The sequence below is a fragment of the Amphibalanus amphitrite genome, unplaced genomic scaffold, assembly GCF_019059575.1.
Source record: "Amphibalanus amphitrite isolate SeventyFive unplaced genomic scaffold, NRLGWU_Aamphi_draft 000010F_arrow, whole genome shotgun sequence".
Classification (NCBI taxonomy): domain Eukaryota; kingdom Metazoa; phylum Arthropoda; class Thecostraca; order Balanomorpha; family Balanidae; genus Amphibalanus; species Amphibalanus amphitrite.
In genome coordinates this window covers 278,640-294,140 of record NW_024881506.1, presented here as the reverse complement: position 1 = coordinate 294,140, position 15,501 = coordinate 278,640, and the positions used below count along the sequence as shown (strand labels likewise).

The window sequence follows — 15,501 nt, the reverse complement described above, 5'->3', positions numbered from 1 at the left end:
ATACACGATATGAAGCACTGCATTGATATAAAGCACGACACCGTCAGTTCGACTGGCGCGGGGGACGCCCGCAGGCGATCACAGCAGTTCAGTCGGGGCCCGTCCGTTCACTGTCCGATACGGGCCGGTCCGTTCACTGTCCGTTCCCAGCCGCGGCCCGTCAGCTGCCCGTGGAGCCCGCCTCGAGCTTGTCGAGCTGCTGAGAGCGCGCCAGTACCTCGGCGTAGGTGGGCGGCTCCGAGTTCTTGTCGCCACCCTCGGCGCCCTCCCGTACCACGTCCTCGTAGGCAGGCGGCCGGTCGTCGACGCCGCGGGGCCCCCGCGAGCGGCCCGCACCGCCGGCCGCCTCCACATCGGCCGCCTCGCGCTGCCGCTTCTTCATGCACAGGTAGAGGAACGTCAGGAAGTAGACGATGACGATGAAAACGATGACATAGATGAAGACGTCCGAGTTGATGAGGTTCTCCTCGGCGGGGTCGCGCGGCTCCGGCTCCGGCTCGGTGCCGTTCTCCGGCGAGGAGAGCTGGTCGGCAGAGGCCAGCCGGGTGGCCACACACGGCTCCGCGCTCGGGTTCACCATGCACATGCACTTGCGGAAGATGTCGTCCCGGCGGTCCTCGCTGAGGGCGGCCAGCTTCTGGCACTGGACGACGGCGCCACTGGAGGTGTCCATGGCGTGTGCCCGGCGCGCCGGGGGCCGGGTGCGGGGCCGCTCGCCGCTCGGCCGGCCCACTCCGTGCTGACTCGCTCGGGTCGCGCTGTGCCTCCAGTCGCCGTCTCGGCCTGGCTGTGAGCCGCGCGGGTGGGGTGGTTTGTCTCCGGTGAGTTCTCTCGCTCTCAGACAGGGGAGTCCGACGGCGGCGTCCTGCACTGAGTGTCTGCACTGACGCACGCTGCTCGGTCTCCGGTGCCGCTGTCCGCCCGCCCACACCGCCGCCCGCTCGGCTGCTCCGCTCCGACTGCCGACCGGCGCGCCGCCCGCCGCTATATCGGCCCGCGCCGTGACGTCACTGGACTGAGCACGGTGACGTCACTGGTCCGAGTACGCCCAGCGAGCGGACGGGCCAGCGCAGAGGGGTGTGTGGCGCCGCATAGCCGACGTGATCGGGCCGCCGGCGCGTGGGGCGGGTCGGGGCACCCTGCCGTCTGGGGGCGGAACAAATCCCTGACACGTGGGCAGAGCTTAGCGCCGAGCTTAGGGCCGTGGATGAGAGGAATAAGGCAATACGTGTCTGGATGAAGCCAATATAATGTTCAGCATTTGGCGAGCTGGAGGGAGCATTGAACAGTGAACACTGAACAGAGCACATCAAGTGGCAGTGATGGATGTTTTGCACAAATGTCTGTGACCTGATAATGGCCTCGGTCATGGTATGTGTCAGACTAGGCAGAATTCTTGACGGGAAGGCTTTTACCGTTTTGTAAAAATGCTGCCTTGCAGTTTCGCGTCACATTGCCACGACCAATCAAAAATCGAGGTTGTGTATTGTCCTTTGTACTGTCTCGCAGTACCTATATTTAACATAAGCAATGAACAACGATACAAAGTAATAAACGTAACCGCAGCTCCGCGCGGCTCAAGCGTCAGCGGGCGACTCCCGCTCCGCGAGCCGATCGTACCCGGGTCATGTCACCACCAGGCGGCAGCACTGGTCCTGTGACCCGACCTCACGTGACATTACGACACCACATCCTTGATGACCAGTATGCCATGAAGATGCAATATAAGCACCATCGCACCCCGGAACAGATGTGCTGACAGTGATGAGTGAGGTGCCGCTGCTGTTGCACGAGGATGCCCGAGGATTCTGCCCGAGGATTCTCCACCACAGCTTCAGCCTCAGCCTCAGTCCCGGTTCGCAGCTGTCTCAGCCCGCAGGAGGCAGCTGTCGGCGCCGTGTCGCTGTGCAGTGTGCACTTGCGCTGGCAGACGGTGGGCCAGGTGCTCCCTGCATTCACCGCCACTGCCAGAAAACCTCACAGAGCCCACGGCGGCGGCGCTGCTCCTCGCCTACTGGCGGAGCGCCCACGGTTCATTCAACATTAGCCCACCCAGTCGCATTTGGTGGCTATTTTTAAGCGTAAAAAGCATCCATTTCTGAGCGTGCAGTAGCGTACGATTTGGTTTTGTGCGATGTCGCCACAACGAGATAGTTCAGTCTCGCTCAGCGTCGTAATCCTGGTTTAGAGCGGTCAATGTCTGCTCTGGCGCGCGTGTGTCGTAGCACGTGGGTCTGCTGTTGAGAACGATGGAAACAGACAGGAGTAGGACGGTGACCTCGGCGGAGGGGATAGATGCCGTCTGTCTGGTGATGACGTCATCTCTTACCAGTTTCGGGTGATGCACCGTGCGATACTTTGTATTTGAATCTCATTTATATTGGGTTTTGGCAGGGCAGCGTCTATGAATTATATTATCACGATAAATACAGTCGACAATGGAGCTGCTCTGAAATCCATGGTGTTGGCGAATTTCCAATGAAACATAATCATTTATTAGGACCATGCCACGACTTAATATCGCTGACTATTGCGCCGTAGCTGTTGGACAGTGTGCCCGGCACGTGCGGTGTTGTATGCGTGCGCGTGTCTGTCGGGGCGGTGCCAGAGCCCCGTCAGCACGGCTTCGGCCGCCGACCTTGGTCGCAGGCCATTGTTGACAATAGGCTCGGATTGCTGTAGTCTATTGTCCTCTGCGCGTGTGGACGGCCAAACTGCGCGGCCGGGTGGAGGTAGCGACTGTCGGTTACCTCCGAGGGGTTCCCGGGGGCGGTCACTGGTCATTGGAGCGTTTCTAAGGAAGTCTAACATCACTGGATGTCTTGTAGGGCTTCGGCGTAGTCTGTCCAAACGATGCCGTTGTATGTGCAGTATGTCTTCATTGAAGCTATGCGTCGCTGGGACTGAGGGTGGGGGCACTCCTGGTTGCCTGATCATGGGTAACGGACTATTAGTAGAAGAAAAAGCTACATGCTGTACTGCGCTGGAGCGTGCCACATAAAGCCGTTTGTCACTGCCCTTCCTGTGGTGGTTGTCTGTTTAATGACTGAGCTGGTTTCCCTGGAGCTGGAAAAAAAAAACGAGAACACTCGGATAGGCACACATTTTTGAGATTTTTGAATATATTGTTCATCTCTGTCTGTCGGTGGCGCCGCAAGAGGCACCGTTTGTTCCCCCCGGCGCAGTGTCCTGACTGTCGGGTCTCCCTCTGCTCTCAGACCGGGGCGCGCACGTGAACGCCGTGAATGCGGACGGCGCCACGCCGCTGCACGATGCCGTGCGCCGGGGTCAGCTGGACGTCATTGAGGAACTGCTGCAGAGCGGCGGCAACCCGCTGGCCAGGGCCACAGAGGGGTGAGTAGTAGCAAGATTACTTTACTAGTAGAGTAGTAGTACATACCTACTGGGACCGCTTGGTAAGCGGCCGAGGGGTGAGTGCCTACTGGGACCGCTGGCCAGGGCCACCGAGGGGTGAGTGCCTACTGCAGGACCGCTGGGCAGGCGGCTCAGTGCTGGAATCACTGGTTAGAGGGTTGAGAACTGGGACCTCGAGATAGAGAGAGGGATCTACTGAGACCCCTGGTTAGGCGGGTGATCACTGGTTAGAGGGATGAGTACTGGGACCTCGGGTTAGATAGGGGTGAGTACTGGGACCACTGCTGGCCAGGGCCTCCAAGAGGTGAGAACTGGAACCGCGGAGGTTGGGATACCGCCGGCCACGACCAGTGTGTTCGTCCATGAAATGGATTTTGCTGAGTGTGAACATTCAAGGGAAGTGAAATGTTGGCGGGATGGGCTGCTACGACGTAGATGAGATACGGGTTCGTTGCAATGTTGCTCAATGAAGAGTGATATCATTTAGTTTTGATATTGCTCTTCACGGACTGATCAGGTGCAATGGCTAAGGCACGTGTCACTCGAACAAACAAACGATGTGACGAAACCGTTATCATTCACTTGTAGCGCAGTTTGGACACGTCATCACCGTTTTACGCGCCATTGGTTCCTCACGTCGAGGCCGGGTTTTTGCCGCCGCGCCGTGCCGATAGGCGTCTGACCGGCCCTCGCCGTCGCTCACTGCGGGCCTCTGACACCCGCACTTCCTGTGTTTTGCCCGCCGCACTGTGATGATTTGCACTGCCTGTTTGTGTTTGCAATGTTGGCGGAGAATGGGTTGGCACTTGGGCGTGCGAACGTGCGTGAGGGCGTTTGGGTGTGGGCTACCGCTTCGGATACAACAACAGGGCTCAGTTTGATTGGGGTGTATGAAGGGTGCTGGCAGGGACTTGGTCACCGCTGACCTGACTGATGCCCAAGCTCTGTCCCTGGCCTAGAAAGGTAATCCGTCTTGTTTGGGCCTTGACGCTTATCGAGCGAGGTTTTCTATTTGTGTGACGAGGCACATTCTCGAATCAGGTCGGTCGCTCAAGTGTCCTCTGCATGACTCGGGAGTCGAAGCCACTCGAGCAAAGTTCATGTTCGTCATTGCGCCGACTTTTTCAGCTGGCGACGTTGACAAGGAACGAGGAAGTGTCGGAGGTCCCGAGGAAGTCTGCTCGTTCTGTTCTGTAAACATTGGGCAAACGGTCCTTGATCAGGGTATTGCGGAACTGCACGTCTGGCAGAGGCACCAGACACTCGCCACGTTGGTGACCAGAAAGGGGGCCTCTCGGCCGAGGCCACTCTGATCATGATTGTGCCGCCCTTTTCATGGGGAGCCCTGGAAGGCGTCTTGCCGCCTCACCCCTCTCAAATTTTTCACCGAAGGCCAAGCAGCGAGTGCTCGCTGAATGTACAGGGTGTCCCAAAAATAATGTCACACCTTTCCAGAGTCCATTACATGAAAATAACAAACATGACAGTTGCGCTTTTCATACGTATGTATCCCCCCTTCTCCCTGCTACAAGCATACGGTCCGGCACGCCAGACATCAACTTGTTTATCTTATGTGGACTGATCTTGGACCAGGCAGATCAAACGTTTTTTGGTCAGCGTGCCTTTGGATGTTCCTGGTGCCATTTTGATAGCCTCTTACCGGGCCCTAAGATTTTCTGTCGGCGACATGTCGGGACTATTCCCCGGCCATTTGTCCTCCCAGAATGCCGGGAAGTGCGATCGACACCACTTCTGTGTCGTTCTAGCTCGATGAGCCGTGGCGCCGTCTTGTTGAAAGATGGCCCTGGACATGTTCAGCAGAAGTTTCGGCTGGAGACGTGGCTTGATGGGCCTCAGTTTCAGAGACAACCTCAGGTACCGATTGATTGTCGACTTGGAGACTGGATGGCCGTTGGCAGTCAGCCTCCTTGCCAGTTCCCGTGTGGATTGCCCGTCTTTAGCACCGCGCTTCGCGATGACGATTCGCGCTACCCGGCTGACGGAACTCTTCCTGCCGCAACCCGGCTTGTTCTCAAGCGTATATCATTCTCTGTTGCGTGCACCGGGGCACCGTGCCCCCCTTTGATTTTGACATTTTAATATTAGCCCTATGGGCGTTGCATGGAAAGAATGGGACCAAAAGTCGGCAGTGCCCCCCTTAATTGAAGGTGTTCCGCCGCCACTGATAATACTGTCGGGCATGCGATGTGCAGTTCTCACAAGTCCTCCGTAAATAAACTGTCGGCCACAGCGATATATGTCTGCGTGGCGACAGCCGTCGGATCCGTCAGCATTCTTCAAGTCAGTAGTTTGGAGAAACTTTGGTAACCATTTACAGCTCAAAGAAGTTTGAGAGACATGGTCTAGCCGTACCCAGTCCGGCCAAGGCTTGAGTCCACATCTTGGGTTGACTCCACACAGACCCAAGATGTGGATGGGCCCAAGATGGACTCAATTCCTGGGCAGGAATTGAGTCCACACAGACCCAATCTGGCCGGACCAGAGTCCATACAGACCCAGTCCGGCGGGATCCGGACTCCACACAGACCCAGTCTGGCTGGGCCCAAGATGGACTCAATTCCTGGGCAGGAATTGAGTCCACACAGACCCAATCTGGCCGGACCAGAGTCCATACAGACCCAGTCCGGCGGGATCCGGACTCCACACAGACCCAGTCTGGCTGGATCCGGACTCCACATGGTCTGGGTCTGCCGGTCTGTATCTGACAGTCTGCCGGCCTGCTGCAGGGTCGCGCTGTTGCACGCTGTCTGGCCATTGTGTGCGGCTGATGACTCCTGCCACAGTCAGTCCACGGTCCTGGGACGTGCGGCGCCATCAGGACCGCGGTCCCTGCAGCCGGCAGACACCCCCAGCGGGCCCCTCGCGCTGGGTGGCTGTCTTGGATACCGGACCGTTTGCACAGAACGGCTCTTATAGAGGTTCCAGCCAGAGCTTTAGTTGTTTTTAGACTCGCTAGTTCATTACGCATTGTATTGCGGAAATTTTATGAGGGTGGTTGCGATTCGTGCCAAAATTTGTTAACCCTATTCCTGGCGGGCTCCGCCGGGACAAGAAACTGGCGGGGGGGGGGGCGATTCGGCCCCCCCCCTGAGATCTCGAGAACGAAGCAAGATAGCGACAAACGGTAAACGGCATCGGATACGCACGGTCAAGATCTACAATTTTTACAAAGGTCATTTTCAGGTCAGGTCAAAGATGACGTCACAGGGGTCGAAAAAGTCAAAATGGCGGCGCTAGATATGGAGAGAGTTTTTCTCGAATAACTTTCGAATTAGTCAAGATAGGAACAAACTAAGGGCACCATCGTGATCCTCTCGTCAATCCGCATCGAATGATATATATGTTGACCTCGCAAGGTCAAGGTCAAAGGTTGACCTCAGGTCACGTGACCTCGAGGTCATAATGTATATCATTCGATGCGTCTTGACAAGCTGAACACAATGAGACCATCCACGCGTCTGTATCTTGTTCCTGTACGGAGTTATTGGCCAAAAACCTTTGGTGACCTTTGATGACGTCACATGACCTCACAGCTGCCCAACAGCAAAACAGACCTCAAGGTAGTGAAGGTTGATCGTATATGAAGTCATGTATGGTATATGGGGCCATTCCGACCCGTTTTAGTGGTAAAAACAGGGAGTTGATTTTTCCCCCATTGACTTATAATGGGGAGGTCGCGAAATTGACCTGACCTTAGGTCACCGATATCAAAATTCCGAGATATACAAATTGCACATACTGGTACCCTAACTAAAGCCTGAAGAGAAGAAATTGATCGGTCAAAAACTCTAGCTCTGGCGTGATTGCAAACTTTTCTGAGGTAGGGTCACCAAACCGCCTCTGGTGACCTGACCTGAGGTCAGACCAACTCAAAATTTTCAGACATGTTGCGTAGAAGCCTTTTAGGAAAAGTCAGAAAATTTGAGCTTCCTAGCTCAACGCGTTTGGGAGAAATAACCAAAAAACCTCAGGGGGGGGGGGCTCCTGAGGCCCCCCCCCCCCGCCAGGAATAGGGTTAAAATCGTGGATTTGCCATTAGTTTGGAGGCGCATTTGTCATCGTAAAAGTTGTAATGTCTTGTCTTGCTTTTATGTGGTCTTGCGAAAATGTGTTATAGAAATGCATCCTTATAACCTTGACTGGATGATGAGCGTGGCACATGACCGTAATTTCTATATTATGTTGCGCGAGTGGCGACCACAGCTGGTCTTCCCCGCCTCTATCGCCCTGTCTGCTGATCAGTTCATAGACGGGATGACGTCGGTGGATCGCCCGGACATCCCGTCCTTTATTGTCCCTGCAGGATGGACTTTGTATCCCTGCTCATCTGTCCTTTCAACAGCTACCTCTGTAACTACATACAGACTGACCCTTCCTCGGAACCGTGACGTCAGAGGCCTTCTGACCTGCCAGTGTCGGCCACAGGCTGCGGACTGCCCACCGGGCTCACATGAACACACTCAGGGGTCAGATCTTCTCAGGGATGATGGCGTCACTGAAAACGGATGGCGTCTGCCGACTGCTGTCGTCGGCAAAACATGTGCAGCGTGCGTCACATGTGTATCATTGGCGTCATTTTCCACCCTGACTGAGCAATGCCTAACCGCATGTGAGATGACATTTGCTAACCGAACCGGGCTCTCTCGCTATCCACGTATGCTGGAAGCGGGAAGTGTTATGAGTATGGCGGCCCTGTCTGTGTCAGGGTCAGCCGTGTGTTTATGCCAGTGGAGCACCATTGAGGGACGCGGGACGGCAGGCAGCTGGTCTGAGGGAGTGTGGAGTTTGGCCGCCAGCCACCTCTCCCAGGGGCTGGACCGTGTCAGGGACTCGGTTCGGGTACAGTTCCCGGTAGGTTTGGTGGAACTAAACCGCTCGGCATGACTCGTGGAGGGAAGGCAACAATAAGGTTATGACAAACCACTCGGCGAGTGACCGTCACATGTGGTCTGGCCTCGGACAGTGAATAGCCCATGCGGCACCACTCAGACTCATCTTGCAATCAGGGGGAGGGGAGCGGCACTAGGTCATCTGCCAGCCAGCTAACGACTCTCTAATATGGCAATGTTTTTAATCGCTGATGCTGCAACGAGTAACGACCATACAGATCGAGAATGGAGGGCCTGTCGGTAATGTTCTGCTGTGTAGACTCGTTTGCCATCCATCCGTCCATCCACAGAAGGTGTCAGGTGAAGATGTGCAGAAGTCTTCGGTCCATCATATCAGTTTCGCCTCGATCAACAGTGAATAGACGAATCAGCTGATTTTTTCCCGCCACAGAGAGTTTCGCTCGTGCGTCATTGGTCCACTCGGCGCTCATCTACAACGCGTATTATCGTCATCACTTTCAAAGGAAGCTTTAGCTATCAAACAGAGCTTCACTGCTGAAAAGACAGCTCTTCGATTGTTCTTTTCGCTTATCGTTTTCTAGTTATCCTGTGATTTTGCGACTAGCGAATAGCGAACTACTGTAAGACTATCTTCATTCTGATGCAGTTAGGATGTGACAGAATACTTAGTGCTTCAGATGAACACAGATATAAGATAGTTAAGTGACGGTAGTCTATGATATTTCCGATCCACGAAAGAATGGTTTTCTTGAAAAGAAATCCCTTGATTTCCAGAATCAACTGGCCACGCCGCGAGCACGGCGTGAGGTAAATTTCCCATTCATTGCTGCCATTGCGCCTCGTTTTATGCTAAAGCTTGCATGCACTTTGAAACCATTTCAGTCATTTAATACCAGAGTTACATGTGGTCTTTTATCGGGGAGGATATACAGTCTGTAATTGGGTACTTCGAAACCAATTCTGTCATTTAATACTGAACGACATGTGTTCGTAAACAAGGGAGGATATACAAAACATGTTTACATACAATGCGGTTCATCACATTCACAGCCTGTGGTATGCCGTTCACAGCGAGATGCATGAAAAATTACTTCTCTTCTCCGTTACTGAGAGATTACTTTTTCCACTTCGACTCCTAACTTTCTTCTGCCTGTAGTAGATATCGCTGTTCTGGTACGGGGACCCGCAGTTGCTACTGTACACGAACCCCAACTCTAGCCGTCTGTCCTGTCCAGTAACAACCGATAACATTGATATCGACTGCCGGTCCCTGTACATTGTACAAGAGCAGCTCTGAGGTTTGCTGTCCCTCTGACAGCTTATCGTTGTTCTCTGTGAGGGTGCTGGGACAATTTACTCAGGGTCGCTGTACAGTAGCAAATGCGGGTCCCCGTACTATGTAAGTACATCAGTGACGACATAATCTGGGCCCTGTTTCACGGACGCTGCCAGCGCATTTCGCGGGCTGATGTCACACATTGTGGTAGTGTTGGAGCTATGAGGTTGTTGATGTCTCCATGGAAACCGAATTTGCCACGTGTGCTGGCAGCGTGCCGTGAAACACCGCCCTGACTGCCACCATCCCCAATCAGTCCACCTATCTTATCCGGCCGCCCGGGGCGTCGGCGGGCCGTCCTGACCACGCCGCGAGCATGGTGCGACGTGATAGATAGTCACAATAGACAGTCGCGACGCCGGGAGGACGGTTGTGGCGCGCGGACCGGCGAGCGGTGACGGTTGTGGCGCGGACCGGGGAGCGGTGACGGTTGTGACGCGGACCGGTGAGTGCAGGTGACTTTGACGCGGATCTGTCGTCTGAAGTCGGCAGGTAAGGAAGGAAAGGGGACTTCTTCATACGTTGAGTAATTGGAATAATCGGCAGAATTGTTCAAAGCTCTCAGGCGACGCCATGCTAGATTGATGTCTTTACCTTCATGTTTATCGGTGGCTCATGTATGGAATGCATTTTGCACCTTATCCCGCTGCCAGTGGAAATGAGCGCTGTGACGACTGGCATGTAGGCATTAGATCTCTTCCGCATTTTCCTTCTTGGTGTGCTCGATGCTCGATGGATCCCATAAATCGAATATTGACAACACGGTAACATTCAAGTATCTCAACCTGTCTTTCGCCGCTTGCTAAACCGATAGTTACGAGTCAGCAGGCGTCGGCCTGACTCATGACTCGCATGACTTTATAGTCGTATGGCGGTCATGACTCAGAGTCAAGTGACCTCGGGAGATAGGTGGTAACGTGTGCCGTGCGTGCGCCGCGCACTGGTTCGTAGATTGTTCGTTTTCCTGACAGGATCTACAAGCCACAGACGCCATGTGTGTAAAGCGCTGCGTGAACCACTCCGGTTGGTGTCATGGCCAGCACGCCATGGTCGCGGCGTGTGTAACTAGTCTCAAACAGGTGCGTTACGTCAGATTTGCCGCGGTCCGGGTGTAAACCTGCCACTGAAAGCGGCTATCCGGTACGTTTTCCTTGAAATGTCGGCCGTTTAGCCATGGGGCGTGATCTGATTCGCGGATAATAGTGACGCAATTCTGTTTATTAGTTTATTTGGGGAAAGTTAGGCGCTAGACAAACCACCAAACCTGGTCTTTATTGTTGTCACTCTACTGGTGTTTCCTCTACTCGCTCGGGTTTTACGTGCTATGAAGGTCGCCCGGCGGGAAGGTCGTTCAATTTCAAGGAAGGTCCCCACGTTTCCTCTGTGTTGTGTTTCACATTGCACGCGTTCTCTGGCAGTCGTCCGAACCCTGCTGTCAGCGGCGGCAGCGGCCCGCACCATAACATCCATCACCAAACAATGCCTCTCAGTTCACACTGAGTGGCACACGCGCACACGCGCGACCGGTCCTCCTCCGCGCACACGCGTACTGTCATCACACGTGCTTTAACCCGCGCCCGGCTGGGGGTCCTGGATTTCCACGCCCTGCTGGGGGGGGGGGTGTTTGAACACCCCCCCCTTGTAACTCGGCTCCTGGGCCACGTAGCGATACGCGGAAGGCGGCGTTCGAAAGAGCGTCAAAAATAATGACGAAATCACTTCAGTCAATTTTTTGGTCAGGTCAAAGGTCAGGTCACCAGAGGTCATTGAAGGCAAAATTTCGCCGATTTCCAGGTCGAATGTCGAAAATTTCCAAGAAGCCAACGCATAACTCGGGAACCAATAGAGCTACAGCGCCGCGGAAAAGCGCATTCGATAGCCCTATTAACGCCCTTTCTGAGTAATTCTCTCAGATTTGACCTAACGTCAACGGTTTTGCCTGCAGGGGGCAAAAACTGCAAAAATAGCCGATTTTTTCGGAAACAGTTTTTCTGCAATAACTTTTGACCCCAGCCTTGTACGAGCTTACTTTTACCGGCATCGTGTTCCTCTCGTCAAGACGCATCGAATGAACTGTAACTTGACCTTGAAAGATCAACTTGAGAATTTGACCTCAGGTCAAGGTCATGACCTGACCGGAAAGGGTCATGTTGCATATCAGTCGATCCGTATCGTTGAGCTGAACACATCTAAGGCGTTTTTATCGCTCTAGCATGCCTCTATCAAAAGTTATTTGCGAAAAACTGTTAGATACCATTCGTGACCTAAGATGACCTCAGGGCATAAACAAGGGTCACGGACACTATTTTCATGTTCAGTGTGTCTAAACCACTTGTAATTCGGTGGTTGGGAGTGTTTATAATGTCTTTCGTCCAAAAGAGGCGCATTTCAATTTTCTCCCATTGACTTATAATGGGGAGGTCGCAAAATTGACCTGACCTTAGGTCATCGATATCAAAATTCTGAGATATACATTTTGTACATGCTATTGCTCTTAGCAATCGCTGAAAGTTTCAAAGCGATCGGTCACTCGGTGTAGCTATGACAGACATTGAAACTTTTTATGAGGTGAGGTCACTTCAAGTGACCTGGTGACCTGACCTTAAATGACCTTGGTCTGAACTTTTCACAACATGTGTAGAATTGATGTATGATAAGGTGTACCAAAAACGGTGGCGCTCCGCGCGGCCGTTTTTGAGATATTCGCAAAAAACCACAAGGGGGGTGTTCAAACACCCCCCCCCCCCCAGCAGGGCGCGGGTTAACTGACTCAGAGGAGACCACTCGGACACCCCCCCCCCTCCTGAGGGCAGGCGGTCAGGAGAGTGACCGCCACGCGCCGACTGGCCAGCTGCCCGGACCGTGACCTTACTGACCCCCCCGCACCCCGCCCCGCGGCACGCCCCCTCCCCGCCTGCGGCCGCCGCGCCGGCGGTAGTTTTTGTAACAGCTCCGGTCTTACAGCGGGCGGCTGCGGAGTGCCGACCAACTCGGGCAGGCCCTTCATCAGCGGTGGGAGCCTTTTTGTCGTATATCAACGCGCTCAGTCCCCTAATTTGACATGATGAGAGCTTTCATTCATTTAATACGGGCTCCTCGGAGTGGTTTTTACTAAATCGGTTTTGCCTGTCCTGTTTGGGTGAGGTTTCAGCTACTGTTATTGCCCAACAAGCTCGAGTTATAGAATTGTTGAATTATCCATTGTGTTAGTTTGCCGTTTTTCTTATTTAACTTCCGTTATTTATCCATATTCTCCGTCATATTGTTTTTACATGATGTCACAATAATCGTTAAACTGCCTCTCGGCATGACCCGTACCACGGGTGCATGCATTACGGCCGTGGAATGGTGACTGAGACTGGGTTCTGCAAGCGGGGGACCCCTGGGACATAGCGAGTCCCAAGAACGGGTGGAGCGTCGCCCGAGCGACTCACTGCTATTTGCGCACTGGAACCGGACGCGACCAGTTGCGGGGAGTCACCTGGGTCGTAAAACTAACGAGCAGCACGCTGAGGTAGTTACTGAAGGTGGACGCAGCGACTTGGGGGCGCGGAGTTTGGCATTTTTCCTGTATGGTGAAGAAGAGTCACAGTGGGCAGGCGGATTGCCTGACGCAAATTGCCGAGAAGTGAATTCCCGTCTCCCTGGACATAGCGCGCACCAACGCTTGTGGGGATGCAAATTAAAAGGTGCGCTATTTCTTCAGCAACTTAGTGACGTCGTACGGCCAATAAACAGCACGTTCCGGTCGCAGCCGTGGTGGGTGCAGTAGTTTGGCAATCACACACGCGTCCCACACCCGCCTTCCGCTCTGAGCCATCATGCTGTTACTTATTGAGTTTGCTGCAGTCACTGCCTTCCGGGACTGTGTGTGAAGCACAGTACTGGGGGCTGCGCCACACCCGCCCTTACACCACAGGTGTTGGGTGCAGCTGTTAGCGGCGACTGCCTTTATATCGAGTAGCCCACCCCGGCACTGCGCCGGCCGGCCTCAGTCGGGGTAGCACGCAATACTGCGATGGATAAGTCGGCAGGTGGTGGGGTAAATTAGCTACATTCGTGGTAGGATTGGCCGCATGTGAGGTCGTTATCACAGGCTGCTACAAGTACAGGACCGTCTCAGTACGCCGGCAGCGGCCAGAATCTCATCTGCTTCCTGGTTGGACTGGGGCGATCTTTGGCTGCTGGGGCATTCCACGATAGATCGTACCACTTTTTTCCAATTTGACACCCTCATCCCTCGGAATTTGACGAGAATTGGTCTCAGGGGTAATCAGGGGCTCTGAATCCACCTGTAACAATTTCAGGCTTATCAGATAAGTATTTTTTGAGTTATGGTGTATAACATTTTTTGGATCTTGCTTTGCAGCGCTAAGTTTGGCGGGCTGTAACTCTAAGACGGATTATTCAAATGCCAAATGTTATATAACATTGAACTTGCAATGAAACAGAGATTAATATGTATTTTTGAAATTTCGAAAAATACGCTATTTTTTATATATGACATATCGAGTTTTCTTTCATTTTTATTTTTTGGACTTTGGGACCAAATTTTTTTGAATTTTTATTTCTTTAAAAAAATATTTGGCTCATTGTTAAGAAGTATGCAAAAAATTAGGAAGGTGTTCTTTCTATAAATGTATTTATTTTACGTCACGATAACGGTTTCGAATGGTGATTTCGGGAGGGGAGCTTACAAATGGCGTGGTAAAGCTGCCTAGTGACATCACGGGTTACTGAAATTTCAATTCAAGTCTGAGTCATCTGAAAAAAGTGAAAAGAGGGTTCATTCAACCCTCTTTCCTATAAGCGCGAGGGTGAAAAAGGCTGTTTGGTTCTGACATTGTTTTGGACGCCAATGCCCATAGCTGTCCGAGATGAAAGTTACAGGACGCATACATGGTGTCCTCCAGAGGTCTCACAACTTGTATATCTGGGAATTTTTCAAGGTTACATGAGGTCAGGTCGGTCACGTGACATCACTGTTATAAATCAATGGGGAAATATAAAAACTGTTATTTTGGCGCCGAGAATGATCTAAAACTATCCCACGTACATGGTATCGTGATTTCATGCACTCCTTGCAAAGTCCAATGCTTTACTTTTGCATTGTTAACCTTGCGTGACGTCATTTATGACGTCACTAGGGTCGTACGAGTTTTTCGTCAATAACTCCCGATCAAATGGAGCTAGAGAGTCGGGAAAGCCACCAATGGACTCGGGAAGACCTTCCGAGTCGAATGATATGCCATATGATACCCTTTGCCCAGCTTCGTGACCTGAGGGGCTCTGACCTGACCTTGACCCGAGGTCAACTACTTAAGTTGACCTCACCCTAGCAAAAAGTATACCATTCGATGCACCTGAGCTAGGCGAATACAATGATGCCAAAATCGCGGCTCTGCGGCCATTTTTTGCGAAGTTATTTACTAAAAACCGAACCCGTAACTTCAGTCACGTGACCTGACCTCAGACGCTACCGGTTAACCTGAGACCTTAGAATCGGGTACCAATCGCTGCGACTTGTAACTGCACACACGCTCGTTTTTTCCGCGAGGCTCTAGCTCTATTAGAAGCGAAACGGCGTGCTGGGGTCGTATCAACCCCTCCGAAACCCATTTTGTTTGCGGGAAAATGAGGAATTTATAGAAAGAACACCTTTCTAATTTTTTGCATGTCGATTTGCAATGACGTGAAGATAATTTTGAAAAAATAAAAATGTGAAAAATTTTGGTCCCAAAAGTCATTAGAGGCAAATGAAAAAAGATAAAGGTTTTTGCTCAACAATGAAATTTTTTCTTTGGAATTTTTAAATAGTAATATCAATTTTTGATGCATCGCAAGCTTAGTGTTGTTTACTTTTTGTTGGTTGCTTAACCCGTTCTTGAGTTATAGGCCATCAAACCCACCGTTACATAC

General features: G+C 52.6%; 1 protein-coding gene across 4 annotated transcripts in view; it reads left to right on the top strand.

Annotated features, from left to right (window-relative positions):
- Positions 1–15,501, top strand: part of LOC122381028 — a 120,213-nt gene that overhangs the window by 52,669 nt on the left and 52,043 nt on the right. For all 4 annotated transcript variants that reach the window (XM_043364721.1, XM_043364747.1, XM_043364738.1 and 1 more), the window contains one exon: positions 3,219–3,354. In XM_043364721.1, the coding sequence (XP_043220656.1) occupies positions 3,219–3,354 (136 nt within the window). The remainder of the gene's footprint in view (positions 1–3,218; positions 3,355–15,501) is intronic.